This window comes from Homalodisca vitripennis, chromosome 2 (assembly GCF_021130785.1).
Source record: "Homalodisca vitripennis isolate AUS2020 chromosome 2, UT_GWSS_2.1, whole genome shotgun sequence".
Classification (NCBI taxonomy): Eukaryota; Metazoa; Arthropoda; class Insecta; order Hemiptera; family Cicadellidae; genus Homalodisca; species Homalodisca vitripennis.
Window position 1 is genome coordinate 19,302,214 of NC_060208.1, and position 24,137 is coordinate 19,326,350.

At 43.9% G+C, this 24,137-nt stretch overlaps 1 protein-coding gene across 5 annotated transcripts in view; it reads right to left on the minus strand.

Moving 5' to 3' along the window:
* The window catches only part of LOC124353629 (zinc finger homeobox protein 4), a 218,015-nt gene that overhangs the window by 87,545 nt on the left and 106,333 nt on the right, over positions 1-24,137 (minus strand). For 4 of the 5 annotated variants that reach the window (XM_046803556.1, XM_046803554.1, XM_046803557.1 and 1 more), the window contains exons 2-4: positions 10,814-13,845; positions 4,523-7,881; positions 121-3,682 (exon numbers count right to left, since the gene is read on the minus strand). In XM_046803556.1, coding sequence (XP_046659512.1) covers positions 121-3,682; positions 4,523-7,881; positions 10,814-13,796 — 9,904 coding nt within the window. In that variant the 5' untranslated portion in view covers positions 13,797-13,845. Of the gene's footprint in view, positions 1-120; positions 3,683-4,522; positions 7,882-10,813; positions 13,848-24,137 lie in introns of all 5 variants that reach the window. The other variant, XM_046803555.1, reaches the window with a different exon arrangement.

Below are 24,137 nucleotides of genomic sequence, written 5' to 3' on the forward strand. Positions count from 1 at the left end.
GCGATAAAGATCTGCTCCATTCTTAGTTAAGCGTGAATAACTGTTAAACTAAGTCTCTACACAACGCATCAACCAAGTTAAATATAAGTTAGGTAAGCTCTCTGGAAGGTTGGAACTTACCGGTCGCAGATAGCATAGCGGATTGCACGAAGCCTTGGGGGAAGCCGAGTCCGAGACCGTACAGTTGGTGCAGGAGGGCCATGTCTTCGGCACTGGGCTGCTGCTGGTCTTTAGCGTCCATTTTGGAGGCGGCCATCGCCATGGCTTGGGCCGAGGGCAGAGGGAGTCCCGCCATCTGCAGCATCTGTAGTTGCGCCATCTGCTGTTGCTGGCTCGTGTTGTTGTTGTTGTGGTTGACCTCGGACATTGTCGGGACCGGTGGAACCGTAAACTCGCTGTCGCTCGCATTACCGGACAACTCGCTCTTCGACATCCGACTCTCTAGGTAGGCTTTCACGACGTCAATGTGCTTCTTCGTAAATATGTGGTCCTGCACCGAGTACTTGTGGGAGTACTTGAATTGGCAGAGCTTACATTCTTCTGGTAGTCTCTGGATGTCCGGATCGTTCGTTCCTAGGACTTTCTGCAGCGCTAGTTTGTTCTTCTTCTCTTTGGCTCTTGCATTCTGGAACCACACCTGGACAACTCGCTTGGGCAAACCGATTTCTCTTCCTAACATTTCACACTCAGCCATTGTCGGTGTCTTGTAATCGTTGAACAGAGACTTCATGCATTTCACTTGGAGGCTACTCATTTGAGTTCTGTATCTCTTGTTTCCTCCCTGACCCGGTGTTCTACTCTGGGTGCTTGAGGCCGGAGACGTTGGGTTGCTCTCATCGTCAAAGTTATCTGTACACTCGGACATACTGTCGTCTTCACAGAAACTCCTCTCACTCAAATCGGTTAAAGGACCAGGATCTCCCATCATAGCTCGGATATCGTGGTCTAGATTCATCTTGATTGGCCTGCTCAAGTCCACCGGCTTGCTCAGGTCCAAAGGGCAGTCTCCTGTACTCTCTCCAGCTCGTCCGTTTCCCTCAGTCTTTACTCTGAGATCTGACGGCAAGCCTTCTTTTGTCACGGCACCGTTCTGCGTGACGTGATGAGCTTGAAGCTCACTTATGTACCTTTTCATGGATTCTTCGTAGTACTTTTTCAGAGAATCTTCCATGTTGCCATGAAAAGGGGGAAACATAGGAGGGATCATACTCTGGCTCGATTGGTTTGAACCGAAACTTTGAGACATCTTTGACCCTGCTTCACCCAGCTGAGACGATGAGAAGGAATGAGAGGACTCCATGCTCAGTTCCTCGTCTGGTAACGCGTCAATATTTATTTCCCCTCTACTACATTGGTCAGCGTGCTTTGTTGTGAGGTGGCTTTCTAAAGCGGATTTCACCTTGAATAGCGCTGGACAAAATGGGCATCGTTTGTTGATGACTTGCGAATGAGCCCGGAATTGACCTTTACGTTCTCGTGCTCTTGTATTCTGGAACCAAACTTGGACCACTCGCTTCTTCAAGCCCACTTCTCTTGCAATATTCTCCAACATTTTCCTAGAAGGATTACTTTCAACTTGGTATTTCTGATACAAATAATCCAACTGTTCTGGTAGTATAGTAGTTCGCAACCTTTTGTCTTTCGGCTGTTCGTTTTCGCCACCCCCCACTTGGGCTCTCTCATTCATTTCTTCAAATTCATCAAACTTCTTTTTATTAGCAGTCAACATTGAGATCAAAGGGTGTTGATTAGCTACACTAGGATTCATTGAAAGGTCTGCAACAATGTTATTTAAATGATGTTGTTGCTGCTGCTGTGAGGTTTGGTGTTGGTGTTGCTGCTGTTGTTGTAACTGTTGTTGTTGCTGCTGCTGTTGCTGTTGTTGTTGCTGCTGCTGCTGTTGCATTTGCGCATGTTGTTGAAGAATTCCAAAAGGACTGTCTGGTGGATATGACGGGAAGAGGTTAGGATTCATTATATGGACAAGTTGGTGTTCCCTCCAGAGATCAAATCTAGGAAAAACTAAGTTGCAATTATCACATTGAAAAGAACTATCTTTGGCGTCAGGTGTAGGCGTGCTTGGTGGAACAGGGGACGGAGGGTACATTGACTGAGAAGGGGTCGGCGTCATGGGAGCTGCTGGAGTAGACGGATTACTAGATGTATTCAATCCGACCAAGTTAGCCAATTGGTTCTGTTGGTTCTGCTCCACGATCGTGCTGGAGTTTGAGTCTTCGGAAGACAACACTGCAGCAATTTGTGCAGCAGCAGCTTGTGCTTGGGCTGATCGCTTTGCATCTTCTTCCTTGAAACAGTGAGTTTTCTGGTGTCTAATCAACTCGTAGTATCTTTGAAACACGAGAAGACATTTCTTACATTGGTAGTTCAAACCTGGTGTTCTCTGGAATCTTCCTGCTCCGGCATCATCTAATCCAGGTGCTGGATCTACAGGAGGTTGGTTTTCATACACTTTCCTTGCCTTCTGCCTTGCGTTTTGAAACCAAACAACTATAACTCTAGGACTAAGATTGAGAAGTTTCGAAAGATACTCGAGATCGTCATCCTTGGGATAGGCATTATTTTCAAAGAACTCTTGTAAAACTTTAATCTGGTAGTCAGTAAATCTGGTCCTGTTTGCTCGTTTTCCACTCGAGTTGGCAGAGTTATTTCCGTTGTTTCCTCCCAGCATGGCGTGACTGAAGCAGTCTGCAGAACCCGACCTTCCGGGGCTCATACTTCTAGATGTCGGTGTCAACGGCATACCGGCAGGAGACATGTGATTGGGTGAGGTGAAATTTGGTGGAGTCAATTTCGGTGGGAGCATGTTGGAGTGAGAAACGGCCATCTGGTTCGGGGTGTTCATGCCCATAGATTCTGGCCCGAGCTGTGAAGAAATAATGGAAGTCAACGTCAAATTTTCTGGAGAGGTACTTCTCGCAGGTATAATATTCATTCGTTCATTCATGTTTGGGCTCGGTGGGGACATGACTTGACCTTGATAAATGTTGGGTTTTTCATCAACCATCTCTCGTTTCAGCCTCTGTTCAGCTTCCATGAGCATGTTGTTAAATTTCTGCTCGTCAAGTTGCTGCTGGCTCATAGGTTCTCTGGGTTCTTTCTTTATGGCGTCAGGAGGGTGAGGGAACTGCTGAGGCTGGGGATTGAATGGGTTTTGCAGCTGAATGGGAGAATGTTGTTGTTTTTGTTGCTGCATTTGGGATTGCTGTTGCCCGCTTTTATGAGGGGGTTGCATCGGTGATGCCGGCAGTTGTTGCGGGGCCGGGGGCGGCGGCGGTGGGGGCGGCGGGGTAGGTTTTACGGCCGGAGGTGTTTTCGGCGTTTCCTTAGCCGGGGTGGCAGGCTCCTCCGTGCTAGTACTACTCCCACTGCTGTTCAGCGGCATCACTTTAGCTTCCCCCGTCTTCTCGTACTCTTCCAGATTCAGAGTCGTTGACGGCGGGTTGTTGAAATTGTAAGGAGAATCTTTATTCCTCTGTCGTTCCTTGAATAAGGTGTTTCGGAACCAGTGTTTTATGACTTTAGGCGGAAGCCCACTCTGTCCGGCCATCTCATGAATTTGATCTTCCGACGGCGAGTTGTTGATGTCGAAATGAGCGCGCAGGATTTTGAGCTGGTCGTCGGTAATGCGAGTGCGGGCGCGTTTCTGCTGCGAGGCATTCACCTGGACAACACAATTACACGTTATGATCCAAACCGCAACCCACGTATGCAATAGTACAGTTTATCGTTTACTACGTAATTGTGAATATTGTCAGCTGGTAACTATTATATTTTGTACTTAACTATAAATAGGTAAGTGTATTCAAAGTAAACTGCATCAACAAATATTATGTTCACGACTTGCTGTTTAGCAAGTAACCTTAATTCGCCAACTGCCAATTTTCTAACACACAAAAATAATTTATTTATTTTTTTAGTGGAAATTTGTCACATAATTCGACTAACAATTTCATAACAGCAAGACTAGAAGGAAATAGCCAAAGTTCGATTAATTAATCTTGAGATGTAAACACAATAATAGAACGTTGTAGCAACATTCAATATCTAATGGTTTCGGTGGAATAAATTAGACTTTCAAACAAGCTGGCAACAAACTTCATTTAAACTAAGTTAAAATGTAACGGAGGACACAGAAGACACATCCTAAACGTAAGGGTATATAATGATTATCATAAATAATCAGAAAAAAGCGCTTTATATTTATTTGGCTGTAATACTGATTGTGATTAATGTAAAATTAACTATATCATAATAATTACATTGCATACATACAGCAAACCAGTTCAAGCATTAATTTGGAAGTACATATTCTGTTTTTTTGTACACTAAACTAATACAGCTACTTTAATATAGCTAAATATGTACAAACTTTTTATTAATTAATTACATTCTATAATTGAGATGAAGTTTTAGTAATAATATAATACTATTTCTGTTCCAAATAAATATGTAATACAAATGATCGCAAACCATGCATTTGTGCTATAAGTAGGTTACTTACCACTTGCTGTTGCTGCTGCAGAAGATGCTGCTGCTGTTTGGCTAGAAGAGCGGCCGTGTCGAGTCCAGTGCCCTGCGGGGAAAATCCCTGACCCAGACCGACCATGGGGTCGAAGGGCGGCGGCGGCATCATCATGGGGACCAGTGGAGGCTGGAGGTTCATGGCCGCGAGCGCCGGCATGTTGAGTCCCAGAGGAAGTCCCATTCCGAGACCGGCCATTCCCATCATCATGGGGTTAAACTGCTGCAACTGCTGTTGCAACTGTGATGCGGCCATCACGTTGAGAGCGGCCTGCATCTCATTCATCTGCTGGGCCAACGACATGGTGAGATTGGTGGCAGTGGGATTGCTGCCTCCCATGCCGGCAGCGACGGCCGCGATGGTGTTGTTCAGCGTGGAGGGTAGTGAGTCCGTGCTGGAAGCTGGCGTGGAGGAGGCCGTGGGAGTGCTGGGGGCAGTCGCCATCTCGGGCGGCGTGGACTGACTCTGTGAGAGACCGATCTTGGCGTGGATCGCCTCCTTGTTGTCCTCATCTTTCTCCGGCGTCACGTCAGTGTTCGCCGCGGTGGTCGATGTCACCGTGGTGTTTGTCGTAGCGGTGCTCGACGAGGTCGGCACAGATTTCTTTTCGTATTCACATTTAAATTGCTGCGCGTATTTTTCTAAGAAGTCGAGGGGCACTAGATCACGATGTACCTCTTCACAATGCGCTTTCAACACCCAGACACTCGAGAACTCCTTGTTGCAATGTTGGCAGGTCGACTTCGCCACTTCGGGGAGATCCACTGTGGGTGGTTCCTCCTCCATTTTTACTTCCACTTCCGGCTCCGGAGGCGGTGCTTCCGGCTGCTCTGACACGGCTGTTGACACTTGGACCTCCATCTCTTCTACGGCGGGCGTGGTCGAGGATATTTCTGCCATCAATTTTTCGTTCTCTTCTCTCTCCTTTCTCTGTCTTCTTTGATGGTTTTCGTTGAACTGCATGACGAGATCGAATCCAAAACTTTCTAGTAGATGCTTGTACATCTGAGACGATTTCTTTGACGGGATCGATATTCTCGGGAACGTGTCCTCGGTAAGAGGTGTCATGGGGTTGGGAGGAGGCGTCTTGTTGGAAGGTGAAGAAAGAGACTGAGTGAGCGTGTTAGACGCGGATGAAGGTGGTGTAGGCAGTGGAGGAAACATTGTCATTGGACTGCCGAACATACAGTATAATTGTTGGTGAGTTGTCAGTTGTTCTTGGTTACCAAATAGGGCACTGCACCTCTGGCAGGACACCATGCCTTGTTGGGTGGGGGACGGTATCACAGATGAAGGCGAATTCGAAGTATTATTAGCTATGCTAGTAGGAACTGATGTCAAATTCGGTGTCGAAGAAATAGAAGAAGGAACTAAACCACCAGACCCTGGAGACGAACCAGGCGCCTGAGACGCACCACTTCCAGAAGACGGAGGAGATGTCAGAAGAGAAGAGTTCTTGGGAGAAGACCCTAAAATATCTTGAATTAATTTCTTATGTTGATCTTGAGCTTTTTGTGGTTCAGGCTGTTCAATCAGTGGTTTACTTAAATCGATTTGTCCAGTTATGGCGAGATCTTGTAGCTTAGATGCTCTTGTTTGATGCAAAACTGATCTCATGTGAATATCTAAAGTCGATCCTTGACTATACGCAACTTTGCAAATGTTACACTTGTAAGGCTTCTTATCGTCTTCCTCCGTCAGAGTAGAAGTTTTAGGAGTCAACTGACCCGGAGCGACCCCCAGAGTAGCCGCAAGGGCTGCTGCTGCTACGGAAGCTGCCGTCTGCGGGGAAACTGCAGGATTATTGTTATTGTTCTGCTGTTGCTCTTGCATAGCTCGTTTCAGTTTGTGCAAATGGCTAACTGAATTATAATGAACCAAGAGAATATTTTTTTGGGTAAATGACTCTTTGCATACGTCACACTTATACGGTCTATTAGGATCCAAGTACTTCTCCATCGGATAACTTAACTTCTCACCCTTTCTGTGTAATAAGGTTTTGTTATGTCCAGTCAAATAGCTCTGACGGGTAAAGGCGACTTTGCAGCGATGGCATTTATATTTTCTGTTAGGATCGTTGTAACTGTCTTCAGCAATCGCTGGACTATTTAAATAGTCTTCAAGAAACTGTTGTTCTTTATATACAAGGGAATCGTCACTGTTTTCGCCATCACCAGCTTGGTTTGCAGATTCGTCCATGTTATCTTTACCAGGACTGTCATCAATCTCCATTGCCTCATCAGAATCCACTTTCATGCTCTCTTTTTTCAGCAGTTCATTGGTGGACGGATCTAAGATCTGGCCACTTATACCTGCTAAAAGAAGGGGATTGTTCATCAAACTCTGCTTATAAGCCATCAGTTCTTCTTCTGTCAACTCAGGGTGAGAAGTCTCAACGTGCTTATGCAAAGCCAGAATTGATCTAAAACTTCTTCCACATAAAACGCACTTGGTCGCATCCCTTATAAGATGATATTGAGAATGCAATTGTAGTTTTTCCATAGTCTTAAAGGCCAAACTGCATTGACTGCACCTGTATTTGTACACGTGCTTCTCTGACACAGCTACGGCCGGAGTGGAATTGCCCCCTCGTGCGTGAATCTCCCGAAAATGCATCTGAAGGCTGTGTGCAGTTTGGAAGTATTGATTACAACCTTTCTTCCAACACAGGTATCCAGGACCACTCGGAGTTTGTTTCAATTCAAGATGACCCGTTTCATTCTGATGCTGACACAATTCATCGATGTTTCTAAAGCTTTTATGGCATGTCTGACATTTATTCTCGTCCTCGACTTGTTCTTCACTCGCTGATAGATTCTGCGCGTCTTCCTTTTCATCTTCTCTGGACCCCTCCGCCTGAGCAGGCCTCTCTTGTTCTTTGCTGCCAGAGGAAGACGCCACCGACGATGGGCTATGATGGTGGCCTGGAGGCGTCTGTTGTGTGGTGGATCTAGATGTGCTGTTGAGCCAGTGAGACTGGTCTACCAACATCAGAAGTCTTTGGAGACCCTCCGAGTTGACGCTGTGAATCTGCATCACGTGCTTCTCTAACTGTGGCCGGTCCCGGAATCCATCCTGACAAAGAGGGCACAAGAAGTCCCTAGCAGGAGAGGAAGCCGAGGATGGTCTCTCGTTCTGGGAATGTTGGGCCAACACGTGTGCTTGGATCCTCATTTCCGAATTGCTAGAGTAGTTGCAATAAGGACACATATGGGTGTCTCCACTGGATTTGTCTTCGGTCGTTTCCATCATGCTTTGGGACTGGGTCTCAGATGGTATCGTTGGGGTCGATAGCTTCCTCTCGCGGCTGCTGTCCCTCATGTGAGCCTCGGCTCGTTCTGCAAACAGACCCAAAGATTCCAAAATACAAATAAACACATTAACAAGGCGAATTACTATTCTAAATTATAATGTAGCTTCAACTACCGCAACAGATTCACTAATAATCTTCATGCCACATAAATTAACCAGACGTTACGAACGAGTTAATTGAGTTTTTAATGCGAACCTAATGCAATCACGAAAACTACTTATTACTCGCGTCACTTTGTGTAATTTAATTCATAACGAACTCTTCCTTTCAAAATGGAAAGGAACTGACTCCGTCGGTTTCCCAACGGGCGAATTATCATAAACAAGCTCAGTCCGAGTTGGATGCTGGGTCCATCACAGGCTCATCATCTGTTTCCTGTGGCTACCCTGTTTCTCTCTGGCAGAGACAACGCTGGCCGTGGGTACAAGCACAGAGACCGCACCACAGTTCCCACAACAATTAGAGAATACCGAAGCATTGTCATAGCGGCACACAGCGTAGCACGTTACGGCAACCGTTTTATAAGCATCGGCAAATGTCAGAATAAATAGAAGCTGTTCGTGTTGGCGAGTAATGGGCAGGCTGACATCTTAAACGTAATTATCCGGCCGTACACGAATTACGCGTAATTCCGGATAAGCCGTAGGATAGGAAATTAATTAATTCGACATTGTAATTCTCATCACTCGGGAATTGTATTTTTAATGTTACGATTTAAAGCTGTTTCATACTAGTTACGCAAATTATGGTTTAGATGAGACTTTTGCTGTGTATGGTACTCTTAATGAGAGTACCTAACATCGTGCTATTATCATTACAAAAAGTAGAATTAAATATACGCTTTATGGTTTAGCAAACTAATTATACAGTCATAAGCAAAGACAATTTAGACCAAACAAAAAATTAACAATATTTTGTATATATCATATACTTTTCTCAAATGTAATGGTACTCGTGTACGATACTCAATGAGAAAGTCATTCAAAGCTCAACATCGTACTATTATCATTACACGAAATATAATTAAGTATGCTTTATGGTTTAGCAAACTAATTATACAGTCATAAGCAAAGACAATTTAGATTAAACAAAAAAAATAAATATTTAACACTTTTTTTAAATGTAATTAAGCATTAAATTTGTTTGCTAAACACGATTTTTGAATGATTTCCTCTCCATATAATGCCCCCTATTCAATTTGATACCACCGGCCCCCAACAGTACAAAGAGAAATCAGACAAGAAAAGTTGTGTTTCAACATAACTTATCAACCCGAAGAGTCAATCGGGCGGAAAGAAATCCCACCAAATCAGGCTTATTTACCTTCGCCTCTAATGCGCTCAGCCAGGTAAGCGATAGCGTTCAGTCCCGTTATCAGCCAAGAGCCAAGGCCCAATCTCCTAATCACGGCGGGTCGACAAGGATTGAGTAGCTCTTATCAGTTATCAGAACACAGCTCGGTCGAGTGTGATACTCATTACACTGGTATTAATTAGACCTTACATCAGTCACCTGTGATTGGTGATAAGGATTTCTGGTGTTTGGTGGTGATAACGCTGGGAAATTAGAAGTAGGCTACTTGACTGTATTCACTCGAACAAATCTCTTTGTCTGAATTAATTAAATCGTATTGGATGCTCGCTAGCAAACTATAAATTCGACAATTTTAATTTAACTCAATATAATGAAAAATTCTAAAGTGGATTAAATAATTTATTTCGAATAATTATGTTTGAATTAATTTTGTCAGTCCGATATTAGTAAATAAGCAGTTTTAACATATTTAATAATAATAATGTTGTGAAAAGACAGTATTAACATTTTATCGCAACCGTCCTAATACTAACCAAACCATTCTCGCTAACAATGACCCGCTCAAACATACATGACCTCATTCAAACTTCTCTCTTACAGTTTACAGGTCCGGCAATACGATTTTGTGCTCTTAATTGTGCATCATAAACTCGTCAACAGAGTAAAATGCCTTTGACACCAAAATGGTTTTCAACTGAGCTTTGCTAATTATACCAATACCCGGATAAAAAGTATACCCCTCAAATAAGTTAATTATACAACAAATACGCAATGTAACAAAAATATCTAATGTGGGTAATCATCAAAATTAGTGCTAATTTATTTGGAAATGTCAGATTTTATTTTTTTATGCAAGAAGAAATGGGTTACGCCACGTTATGATTCTAAAAAGGCTCGATACATTAAACAGAGTTGGATTTTGTTCACAACTTTTAACAAAGAGGTCAGAGCGTTAACAGATTGATATTCGTGTGGAATTCGAGCAAAGCGAGCGAGCGAGAGCGACGGCAGTGCAAGTGAATTCCCTATTTCTCTAGGTGGCCTGCCGGTCCCGCCCATCGACCAATGAGACGGCAGCTTCCATACAAGGGAGACAATGCTGTACATCGCCCCGCCTGATCAATAATAAATAGCATCGGTCCCATACCAGTACCTTGCGGCAATTAGAGGACCCTACCCGCATCTGACCACGGGTTTGTCATAGACGGGATTTTACCTAAGGATAACATGGAGCTCATTTCCTAATGTACATACACTTCCTACATTTTATTTGGCCTTCAATAATAGAATTTTAGTGGACTGTAATGATATTTTACTTTGTTGTAAATCAGAACATAAATTTCATGTTCTGCAAATTGCTGTACAGTTACGTTATATCAAGTTACAAACTTCATATATTTAAACTGTATATCTATACAATCTCGTAAATACATTAGTTTCACTTGTTTTAATTCACAAAACATTTCATTAGCAGAAATGAGTATTAAATTTAGTACAACACGTTTATATTAGACAAAATTATTAATAATACAATTCATAACAACATTGCTAGGGCCTAATACAGTCGACTAGATTTTGCTTGGTTATAAAATAGTTTAGAAGAATTTGAGCGTTTAGTAAACTAAACTAGGACTATTTAATACCTTGCTCCTGTTCAGGCTCAGGCGGGGGACTGAGAATCTGGAAGACCTCTCCGATGTCGGTCTGGAGTTCCTTTCCCTCACTGCGCCGCTGGAGCTGGTGGATCTGCTCCATCTGGAGATGTTTCATGGAACGCACGTGCTGCAGCAGAGGCAGCTTCGCGCGGGATGAGAACCCACAGAGGGCGCAGTGGAAGATCCTCGGACCGTCTGCAGAATTGAGGTGTCTGAAGAGTAAAGAACTGGCCTCGTGTCGCTGTCCTGCAGCGTGCAGTTGCAACTTGTGCGCAGAGTTGGTGTAGTAGTCACAAGCGTGGCATCTCACTTGGACCACACCGGGTGAAGAAACGTACTTCAACTTCCACTCGTTCCTGGGACCACCCTCTTTGACGTGGTTGACGTGCTGGAGCCTCTGCAAGTGCTTGTCGGTCTTACAGTGCAGTTGGAAGTTGGCCTTCAGGTTGGTCTTGTAAGTACAGAGCTTGCAGACGTAGTGTCCGGCCACCACTGCGAGGATCTCTTGTTCTCTGATCTTTGTGCGATCAGCGGAGAGGTGGTGGGACAGTTGCTCCAAAGAGTCGCTGGCGAACACGTTGCACACACAACACTGGAAGAGGTGGTCCGGGTTGGGGTCGGCGGGCTCCGGAGGGGGCTCCATGGTTTCCGGATTCAACCCCATGTCCATGTGAGGTGCCAGCTCCGGAGGTATGTGTGGAGGCATCTGACCTCCTGTCATCATCTGTATGAGCAGCGCTTGGTTGTAAGCCATGTCCGCCAGTGCCGCCTCCGTGTGAGGGGGCGGTTTGTCTCCAGGAAGAGTCAGCCCAGGATGGAAATGCAGCAAGGACTCGAAGTTCAACTGTTGGTGGTGGGACTGCTGAATAGCGCTCAGAGTCTGCATGTGCTTCACGTTCTGCTGCAGCACCATCATGTTGTGCGTGTGTTTCTCGCTGGTCATGTGGATCCGGAGGTTTCTCGCCACGTTAGTCTCGTAGTTACACACGTCGCACCTGAAGGTGGGCTTGGGCTTCTGACTCTGCCCACTGCTGATGGGACTGTGATGGTGGTGCGGGTGATGGTGAGCCCCCGGACTCGACATACCCGCCGGTTTGCTGTGATGTTGGGGCGGGGTCGTGGGGTGTTGGGACATGTCGTTGGGCACTCCACCGTTCTGCAGTTCTTGCATGTTGTTCAGGTGTTTATCCGACTGCATGTGGATGCTGAGATTACCTTTGGTGGTCGTGGAGTAGTTGCAGACCTCGCAGCGGTAAGGTTTGTATCCGCAGGTGTAGGTCTCTCCCCGTGCCAGTCTGGGATGGGGTTGACCGGCGATGCAATAAATGCACGAGGTCTCGGCCTCGGGGTGTTTCTCTTTCATGTGGATTTCCAGTGTCTCTTGGTATTTGTAATGCCAGTTGCATTTCGGACATTTCAGGGTTTTGCAGGAATTGCGGGAGTGCATGCCGGCCAGAGGGCCTCCTATGCCTCCGAGCCGCGAGGAACTGAGTATGAGCTCACACTTGGCACACTCGACCCCACTGGGGCGGCCGCCCATGTGGTCGGGACACACTCCTATCGTCGTCCCCGTTAGGAAATTGGGAGGCGGCTGGGGGTATCCCATAGTTTGTGACAGCAAAGGACTGAGCGTGGAGCCCGGTGAAGGACTGGCCCCGGGTGACACACTGCTCCGTCCGTTGTTGCCGGAGGAAGCGACCGAAGCCGAAACGGGACTCTTTCGAGTCAAGTCCATAACACAATTCATATTACTCATCAATCTACTGTTAAAATTATTATTATTACTAGAACTACCGTTTTGAGGTAGGGAGACCGAAGTCTCAGGAACTTGTAGACTCTGGACGTGTTGCTCCGAATCGTCCAAACACATTTTGTCTTCACCGCACTCCGAGGAACCGTGACCGTCACTCGTCGAAGTCTTGGGGATCATATCGCCGTATGCGGACGACGGGGATGTTCGACTCATCGTCACCGAGGACTGCGGCTGCTTGTCACCGCCCAACCCTATCACCGGTGATACCGGCTCCAGGAAGGAAACCAGAGGCTCCTTCTCCTTCCCCACACACTGGATGATGGCCGAAGCGTTCTTATGACCCAAAATGTCCTTTTCGTCCTCCCTCAACACCACGTTATGATCCCCCATCGCGTGAGCGACAAAAGACTTGGCATAACCGAAAGACAGTTTACATATAAAACACATTAATATAGGTTTGACAGGAACTGAAGAACAGTCCTTGCCGGACTTCTTGACTTCCAGGCTTTCCGGCTTCTCCCCACCACTCTTGTTGTCACGTACCGTGTACACCCTGTAGCTGTGCATGATGGGTATCTCAGGAACTATCTTCTTGTCGGGGAGAAGCTTGTTGGAATAGGCCGAGTTGCCGTATAGAGCGTTGTACAGAGACGGGTTCCGAGACACGTAGAAAGCGTTAGCTATCTGTGGGAACACCTGGAACTGGGAAAGGTTGACGCCTCGTCCGTCCACGATACAACCGTCGCCGATCAGCTGAGGGAGTTCGGTGTCGTCCTCGCTCAACTCGCTGTCCTCGATGATGTAAGCGGATCCGTCCGGGTTGTAGACGATCTTGCCGTCAAACTTTTCCACGTCACTGGTGCCCCACGAGTCTTCGGCGTACGACTCCTTCGTCCTCGCCTTCTCCATACTCTCGCGGACGTCCTCTGTCACAGTCATTTCGTTGGATCGATGTTGTACTACAGTCTGGTCTAAACAGTCTTCCGACAGCCTCGTCGTCCCCGGGATCTGATCGTGGATGAACTTGCTCCCGGAGGGCGGCGACGACATCCTCCTCTCGTCTTCGTCTCTCCCGGCGATGATCCCAGCAGGGGGTGAAGCAGTGGTCTCGTCTTCCGGACTCATATCGTCTTCTCTTTTCCTTTTCCTCTTCCTCCTGTTCTCGGCACAGCTGTCCCCTTCGTCTAGCGACGTGTCGCCGAGGATGGGAGATGGCATCGCTGGATCGCTTCAACCATCACATGCTGACACCGGCGTCCTGTCCAACCTGCAACAGAGAGTCGGTATTAATCTTCGGTCGGGACCGGTCCGTGTCAGGACTGTAAACACATCAGAGCGTATTTATGACACGTATTAATAATGCGCATTGTTAGCTATGGGCGATATCGGGCAGGCAATGGCGGCGCACAGGCTGCCTCACAATTAACATCAGTGCCTTGAGCGCGCTGACGCTACCACCGCCACCGCCATCTCGCTTTTTGCTCACATCCCATTAAAATCGATCTCGTGACTCTGAATTCAAACACTTTTTGCGTCACGCGAGTATGCAACTGCGTCAAAAACCGCCTTCAATCAAAAAAGTGCCCACAAAGTCTTCCAGAGATAAATCAATCGTATTTATGTAACACGGGTTTCTTCTCGCGCCAGTAAAATGAAATTAGAGGAGTGGACAGAGCGAGAAATGCCGCAACAGCCACCCAGGCTGCCGGTTCGTCTGGCCCGAACACAATAAATTCATTACGAGTGCACATTCACAATGAGACTATAAATAGTGGGATTTGTTCTCGAGCCTGTTGAGCTCTCTGCCGGCTGCTCGACCCATGTGAGCACTCGTGTCGACCGTATTTAAAACGCTAACGAATGTAATTACAGCCCCGTGATTCACCGCAGAGCGTGGTCACGGCGAGGCCTGTCGTGAGCCGGACTACACTTTTATTGCTATACCTTCATCAACGATTTGAAAAGCATTTTATAACTGACATCCTCGGCAGTGCAGTCCACTTAAAAAATTAGTCGAGGCTCTAACAGTTAATTGCGAAGGTCGAGAGCTCGTCGAGTTACAGCCGAGGTAGGTCGAACCAACTAACGCTGTAAATAATATTTACAATTTCTCCAAAGCCAGTACATCTGAATTCCAGCCAGGCTCCGCGCGGACTAAACCGATCTGTCGAGATCCTGTTCGGCTAAGTTGACAATCAACGGACAAAATTACGGACCTGGATGTTATCGGGCAGCTGTGCAAGCAGAGGTTATCGCGCATTACCGAACAGAGCTAGACACATTCCCGTAAATGATTTGTGGCCAGGTAGAAGAGATAAGAGACAGAGGGGCCTTGTCGAGAGCCACGAGCAAACAGACGGCCTCGACAAACAAGGGGCAGGAAACTGCGAACTGAGTCGCCTTTGTCACGAAGTTTCTGTTGAGGAATAGTGGCGGACCTAGAATGAAGCCTTGTGGAACGCCGTGTTAACTAAAATTGGATCTAGGCTGAAACCTTTTGAAACGTCGTATAACATTTAAAATTGGAACCAAGCTGAAGCCTTGTGGATTACCATATATGGTCTAAATCTAGAACAAAGCTTGAGTTTTATTGAACAGTACATAACATCTATTAGTGTTTCTCATTTATTAACACACTATTATAGTAAACTCGCTGAGTTATGCATCAGCTGTAAAATTACTCTTACATGGACTATTTTAGCTGCTCTCCATTTAAATAAATTAGAAAACGATCTTTGATATTGCGTGAATGTTTTTAATTACGGCTTAATCCAATTAAAACACGGAATGTTAATTCCTCAAACAGCCGTTAAACGCTCGATCGCCCAAAGGATATTCAAAACATTTCGAGAAAGTCTGGACCAATCGGAAGATAATCGGCAGGCAGCCAATCCCCCTTCGATCACGACGTTCGGTTTCAATTATTCCGGCAGAGCTCGCTTATTAACGCGGGTAATGTATCATTATACTCAACTCGGACAAAATAGTCCGGGGCCCGGAGCAAAAAATCGGCTCAATTACGCCGGCGTGAGAAAGGCACGCAGTGATAAATCTTCTAATTGCGAGTAACGCACGATCGAATGGTGCATAATGTGTAGTTCCAGCTTTCGCCACTAGCGTTGTGGCGATCGCCGGTCGGCGAGCGTACTTTGCGGGCCTGCACGCTGTGAGCTGAGGACTGAGTGCTGACATAAGTAGGCCTCTTCTGTCGAGTATAAGGATGATGGACGGTGAGGTCGTTATGGCAGACGTGAACCTTCTTGGTGCTTGCCGGTTATAATTGGAAAATATGTGCTGGGAATAAGGTGTCAGGTATTATTACACTGTAGTTGTTTTCTTTGTTGAAAACATTTCATTAATTTGTAAATTAATTTATTCGTTAAAATGGACTATTCGTGTGCTTTAGGATACAATACGTTAAATTTTGTTCAATAAAAATAGTTTTAAACGTGTACAAACGCATTGGAAGTCTATAGGAGACATTCAATACGTAAGAAACAAAATGGGTCCTAATACACGACCTTGAGGAATCCCGTAATTAGTAATTCCACTGTGTTCCCTGAGTTTAGAGGCGATTTATTAGCACTTTTGAGCTTTTTAATAAGTATTTTAAGTGTTGTTTCTCGGTAGATTAAAACTGTGAAAACCAGAGTATGAAACATCATTACAACAAAATAACAGGGTCATACCACGAAGAAGGCAACAAACATTTTAACAACAAGCCCATTTCACTTTTGCATTTAATTCAAAATGTTGTAAAATCAGGGCAACGCGATGCAGTCGTGACCGCTGGAAGCGATCATTGTCCCGTCCACCAACAGCCGTCTACGCCCCCGACTGTTATTGTGGAATTACAGAATTAACAGGGTCCCGTTATAGGGAAATTAACGTATTAACAAATTATTGTGCTCTAGAAACATAAAAAAAAAACTGAGCCCGTATATACGTACTGCAGTTGTTGAAAACTGTAACAAACTTTATCTCCAAATTGTTTTGAAGAGAGGTGCAAAAGAGATGTGTGAAAGTCTGACTTGCGTCAGCCATCTTATGAAGTAGAATCAATTTTTATATTCCATATTCCCACGGCAAAAGGGACTTTATCAGGGCTCCTTTTTCGTACAAGAGTAAAAATCGCGGTCCAATTACAAAACTGGCTCACAAAAGGGCCGCAGACGAGCCGGTGTGGGAATAGTTGATTAGAGTGGTCCTGAGGAATAAAGGGCGCCAGTGTCGACTAATTACTGTACCTGAGGCCCATCAGCCTGATTGTAACAATTTTAATGCTGCCCCGCACGCACGCAGTGGCTGTGGCGGTGGCGCCTCTCCTAGTCGGACAAATTACACAAAGAAAATTGGCGTTCAGGTCGGGTTTTAGGGTCCCAATTATGAGCGGACTTTGTCTTTCATTATGAGCTTTTTGCGGGCAGTTCACGCCATGCCGCAGTGGACCCTCTAGTATGGCGATAAATCTAGATGATTGTTGCTAATTGTTGACCGACATTGTTGCTCCGTCATCGGCGTTACCGTTGGTTCCAGAGATCTTCCGTCTGCTCCTGAGGGAAATCTCCGACAGGCTCTGGAGATCGGTAACAATCTTGCTCGATGAAGGTTTTAATCGGAAAATCACACAACTCCGGAAGGAACATCTTTCAACGGCGATTCTGATTATAGTTCTCAGAAGGGAAAATTCACAGATGCCAAAGTATCATCAGAGAACAATGCAAGCAAACCTAGTGAAATTCCATTTTCCAGACTCGTTCTCAGGCGGAAACCAAAATCAATAAGGGAACTTGAGCTCTTAAAACGCACAAAGTCGGCTCCGCAGTGCGATTCAAGATTTGCCCTCCCGGCATCTGCATTAGGGCTCGCCTCTTAGTGCCGACTTCTTAAAATATCAGCCAATAGAAGATCTTTGTTTTCCCGTTCTCGTGAAAATCAGACCCTAAGTGTCTGGTGCAAAAAGGCTTTCAACCCTCCGCCCGCACCGCCAACGCCACCCCCGCCCCCGCAGCAACTCGCCTCACACCCCATTCCGTCAGCCGCTGGAGAGACAGAGAGAGAAACAACACATATATTTTTGATTGGTCGTCGGCCATTTTATGAATTCACCATCCACACAAATTCCCCTCGCCCTCCCTCCGCCCACGCGTCGGCAGGCTCGGTGCGCAGGCGGCGGAGGGTGTGACGGGGAGGGCGCCGCGCGAAAATGAGAATGTGGAATGTAGCTTTCGCGAAAAATTAGCTGGGGATACTCGCGAGACGTTCACGCTGGCTGGGAATTCAATATAACGAAAGAAGCAGTAATTCGGGCTCATTGTGTGGGCCGGGTTTCCGCCAACCTAAGACGGAACTTAAGTTTGAGTTGTAACTCTTAACCACAGCAAATCTTATGGTGTTCACTCGCGTTAGCTTAACATTTCAATATATATTGTTTTATTTCAATACACCGGGATTGACAAGATGCCATATTACGCACCCTGAAGGTGCAATAGTGATGTCAGTACATCGGTACCTTTACCCGTTCTAAAATATAGATTCCGAATTAATGTATTAATGAGCCCTTAACAATTTTTCGTTGGCTATTAAGAAAATGAAAACAAACATTATACAACAAATAAATACTAAGTTACATGGGTTACATAAAACAATAACTTTTGGTAGCTTATTATCAAAAAAATAAATAAGGGAAAGGACAATCACAGAATAATGATCGAAACTAAACAATAAACCCATTAAACAGTGGGTTAATTCACACAATCGATAACGTATAACTGAAGAGTAAATTCGCCAGAGATGTTATTGACAAGCGTCGATTGTAAAAAAGGCCTGCGCTGGTCTCGACCGATCCGTCCAGAAATCAGGCATAAGGGCTGATTGAATTAGACCCATAAGGGCAACGGGGCAGCGTCAATCTGGGAATGTGACCCGGGAATCAGACCGTGGACTCTGGGCCCGTATCCCGCATGCGACAAGCCCAGAAATATTGTCTCCTTAATTCCCGCCCCGCCCCTCCCCCGTACTCTCAATTAGGCGACAATACAAAGCTAGTCGCCCAGTGATGAATGGATAATTAAAAAGGACATAAATCCTGGAGGTGCGGCCGCGATTATGGAACTGGAGTCGCTGGAGACTCCAGACAGAAGTTGGGCGGCTACCGCCCAGTTGGGTGGGAGTCGAGCCTTGCACAATGTGTAAAGGAATAAATATAATTTCCATCCTTATTGTAAGAAATATAATAGAACACAGTCTTTTCGCATCGGTGGCACAAAAAAGTTATTTCTTTCTTTGTTGGTAAAAATAACTAAATTCCAGCAATTTATAAAATTGATTTATGGAAAAATAAAATTAAAAAGACACTGAAACAAAATATCTATATGTGAAAACGCGCTAAAATTTTTCAAAGGGGAACACATATTAATACTTTACCGTGTAAAGTAATACATAACACAATAAAAAAAATACATTCCATTATGGGAGAATGAAAGTTTTAATGAATTATAGTTGTACAATTTTAAACATTTGTTTAAGCTATGAAGTAAACGAGAAAGTTTTCCGTATAAATATTGTTAATAAACCGATATTGTTATATTGATTCTTATAAATCTTTAAAATTCAGATGATTACAAAAAAGTATATTTTAAAATACACAACGTAAATGTTCTCTTAGGATCAAGAAAAAAACATTTGTTTGTTGCGGCTATTTATTTTTACGTATATTTGTATCGTAATTAATGTTATATAGTTTCCCTTTGAGATCTGGCAATATGAATTGTGATACTATCTCATACAAACTGTTATCTATATTGACTCATATATTAAAAATTATAGTTTACGAAATACCAACAAAGTTAAAATAAATGTTTACTAAAACCACGTTAAAACAGTAATTTGTATTAAATTCAATTACTTTCCACCTTATCTCAAACATAGTTCATAAAAATGTCGAAATAGTGAAAGGAAAACTCAATTTAATCACCAATACGAGGGTAACAACGTGCTGTAGAGAGTGCAGCGCCAAACCACCCCTAGTAGTTGACGAGTCCGCCGCTAGATGGGGTGAGCGTGCAGCGCAACGCGGCTGGCCTGACCACCTCAACATCACGCCTGCCCTAGCGACGTCGACGTAAACGGTTTATGGCAGTTTTATAAATCAATAAACATGATTTAAGAGGAGCATTTCCCAAAAGCACTACTAAATGTTTATACCTTGTGACGAAACACGACGTAACGTCTTGTAAAAGACTGGGCGGGAGGTTATGTAACAGTCTTAAATTCATGCGATCCTCTTGGTTGGTTCATGCGACCATCTGTGTTACGTAACTTTGCGCCCGCAGTGTTTCGATTTACTTTGCCACGCGTGAATATGATTAATTAATTTTACTCTGCCGTATTTTATACGGATTAACGCAAATCATACTTATCTTGTTGTACTATACTTATCAGTATTTTACAATAGATTTTACGAAGGTTACTGAATATGTTTGTATGACTTTGGATTGCGAGTAAAACAATTTTTGTGTGCTTGGAACAGAGGAAAAAGAAAATAGTTATGATACGAAATTCTCAGACTGCCAATGGAATTGAGTTTAGGCTAACAAATTCCCTAGAACCTCTTTGAGATTTTGATAGTTGTCATTTCAAAAATTATATAAAATTCTTCCTGTTGAGAAAAATTACAACTTAACCATAGGAAAACTAATCGGAATTTTAATATCAGTTGTTAATCAGCAGTTTGAAGCCCCACCCCGTGATAAGTGTAGCATCATCATCACAATGTTGCTGCAGCCCGTCTCTGGAATCATGATGCATATCAATCCAGATCCGATGGAAAAATAGGAATATGGGACTGCATCAAAAATATATCGGTAGCTTAAATTTTTATACCGAAGAAAATAAATACCTACGAGAACCGAGTTCCGGTACATTGAAGTGAATCTGTAAGGACCTCTCCTGCACTAAACATAGACAGAGCTCACCGGTGGACAAAAAATTCTCCCGAGATCGGTCAATATGTAATTAGAGTAATGTCCCAAACAAGCCCGTATCCGGGAAATCCTCCTCACCAATTAGCCACTAATGACCCTAATTAACGGAAACGGCCTCGAAGATATCTTCTCAGAAAGAAAGTGACGCTATTCTGGAACTCGATTGACTCATGAAGCAGCCTCGTCACCTTGAATCATCAAAGGGGAATGGTCGTGAAGGTGCTTATTACAAGGGTGAGTGTTCCAGCTCCAGCGAGATCCGAGGCTTCAAGATGTATGAATCTCTTCAAGAGAAGTGAATTTAAATAAATAGAAGCATTTCAACGTAGTTTTAGAACAAGCGAATATTATTGGGGAGTCATCCTTTTTTTCAACAAATCGTGTTAATAAGCCATTTATTTGAATTTATTTTGATATTAAACAACACTGCCTTTTCTGTAGCTGCCAACTTAACCCTAGAACTGGTATGCAGTTTAGTCTTGACTGGCATATCTTTTCAGCCCCTTGCGCAGAGTTAAACAAGAGATTAGTTACAAAATCTGTAACTACTCAAAAACATAAAAGTGTTATAAAACTTTTTTTTCAGAAAAAATACAGTTAGATTGGCTTTACCTTTACATTTCTGGCCTTAAGTTGAAACTATTTTTTTTTTATTTGTTATGTTATGCAGCCCATATAAGTCACTAAATATATTCAATTTAAAAATCTAAAATATTCGGGTTGTTATGTCGATCAAGAAAATATTTACCTATAATACGGAACGAAAACAACGTAAAAGTAAACAGACGAGGATCCAGCTGACTTGAACAGCAAATTGCATAGTGCGTCAGATATTGTTAGCATTTAGCGGCAAGTAAAATATAAGAAAACGATTTCTGTGTAAAACTGAGTACACTAAAAGAAAGCACAGAATCTGCCGATTACAATGATATAACTTTTATTACGATTAAAATGAAGATTGTTCGAAAGAAGACATATTTGGCAGATATGCTGAATGCAACGCAAGTACGATTGCCAGTCGCAGGGTTAAAATATGTAGTACCGATTTTTCAGTTGAGCAAAATGGAAGCATTGGACCATGGTGAAATTCTTTAGAAAACGTGTACACTTTATTTTGCTCATCCTTGTGAAATTCGATGTTCTTTCAGATCGGAGCGGTGCGGGCCCTGGAGATACTCGATACGTTTTCTGCAAAGAGGAGATTTTGGGCCTAATTGGTGCCAATTATAGATTGGGTGACGCAGATAATCTCCAGGCCAATCGGTGAACATCCTGTCGTACAGGGCGTTGAGCGAAGCCGGGGGTGCGGTGTCACAAAAACTACCTCGAAGGATCCTTAGGTCATATTTTTATGTAAAGCAGTTCCGTTCTTCACCGATCCGCCGCGGATTCTAAGATGTGGGCGAAGGACTCGAAGACGTGAGAACGTAACTTATGGTGTGAAGGTGATCCCCGCAAAGCAGCCTTCGGCTTGATGAAGCCGTAAAAGCATAGAATCAGGGCAGAATCCAAGGTGAATCCTGTGAATACGCCAGCCTCAGTGACAGCCATTGTACCTCCAATGCCGGCCGCTTTTGTTATCAGATTCCTAAAAAGTGGAAACCGTAGATAATGGCGGCTGTATCGCCGTCCCAGCCATCTAGACAATTAACTATACAACAGTGTTAATTGCGACCCGCAATTGTCACAGGATAAAAAGATAATCCCGGGGAAACAACCATGACAGAGCCTACGTGGTTTGACGGCCATCTTGGCTGGAGGTCTGACAACAATGGACCGATTACATTGTTCGGCCCGCAACAATGTAGGTGGCGTTTAATTGTTCAAATGGAATGCCCCAGGTGACCGAATCGTGTGACTTTCAGTGCCCCATTCGTGGCGTGGCCGTTAAAATCCGTGAAACACTGGTCGATACAGGCGAGAAGCTTACAGAGTAGAGCCTATACAGGCGACGAGCTTATAGAGTATACCTATAGGCTACTGTACAGGCGATAAGCTTACAGAGTATAGCCTATTCATGCGGTCAATATAAAACAGTATTTGTTGTATTTAATACATTTAACTAAGTTAGGACTTTCAAAATTATTGCACCCCGTAAGTTCTTGACGGAATGACTAAATCGAAGACACGAAATACTGCTGCACCATAAAACAATGAAGTGGGTTACATAAATTTCCAAACTGAAAAATGCCGAAACGATAAATTGTTGTACGCTTTTGCCATATTGTCACTAAGTCCAGTACATTGCTAATGTGGTTTTAATGCACTGACATACGCTGACTCCGCTGGAATAATAATTAGTCGTATAATAATTAATTAGACGTATTAGACGCACTTTGAATAGAAGAAAAAAGACACTCATTTCACATATTCAACAAGAAATATCTTATTTAATTGAATTTTACGAAATTTTGAGTATAGTGAACTTTTATTAAAGTGACTACCATATAACATTGTTAAAGAGATTATTTTGAGAACGTGTTTCGTACTTTGTTTGATGTTGACGATGGAAGGTTTACAAAAATGTTACAATATATTGACAATATGATACAAAAAAGTACAACGTTTCGATTATTGAAATCTATCCTCTTCTTCAGGTGAAAAAAGCGCTAAGTTTAGTACTTACAGAACGTTCCTTGTTATCAAGTTGTCCAATCAGAGGTGGCCTACAGGGAGGTCCACTAGCACGACAAATCACTTCGACGCTATCAACCGCACTGAGTCGGTACAGTTAGCCTTATCAGAACAGAGGAAACAATGATAGCGACAGATTTGGCTCGGAGCAAAACAACAAAAAGTAAACAACAATCGGATCCAGCCTACGATCTGGCAAACTTTGCCCACGGGCGAGGCGATGGCGACTAGTCATCAGATAATAAACAATCAATAATAGACCGCCACGGATTGAACGTCACCCACTCGACAAATAATTACAGAAGCGACAGAAGATAAAGCAATCGGTCACCGAAGGTTAGAAATTCTTAAACAGTAACTGCGCTTCATTGTTCGTTATAACGTTTGCCGGGACAAAAGGATAATTGCGTAACTCGCCTAGCCGCGAACACGGAGTAAGTCCATGTTGACATAACCCGAATTAAAACAATAACACATAGAAATCAGTACAAACAGTCGGATAAGATAGTGGTGACGTAATGTTTTAATAATTCATACGCGGATGAGTAGTCTGGCATGAGACGTTGCTCTTAAAAATGAGTCAGGATTGTGAACGCAATATTTACTCACTTTTGCGCGACTTTGGTTGAATAAAGGGATTTTATATTTTTTTGGAGTTGCAAAAATGGGGGTTTTGGGAACCGCCTACGGTCTTTAAAACAGGATGTAGAAGCTGGTATAATTTGTAATAACTCCACTGAGACCCAAGAGCTGCAATTCTAAGAGACCCAAAAAGAACTAAAATTCTCCAAGATTACCAACAAACCTAACCTATTTCCGAAAAACAACCGCAAATTTGAAAGTTACAAACTAAAGCGAAGATTGGAGAATACACTTAGACAATTAATTTAAGATGTATTAAATATTTCCGTGGTTTGGTTAATCATTGCTACAAAATCGT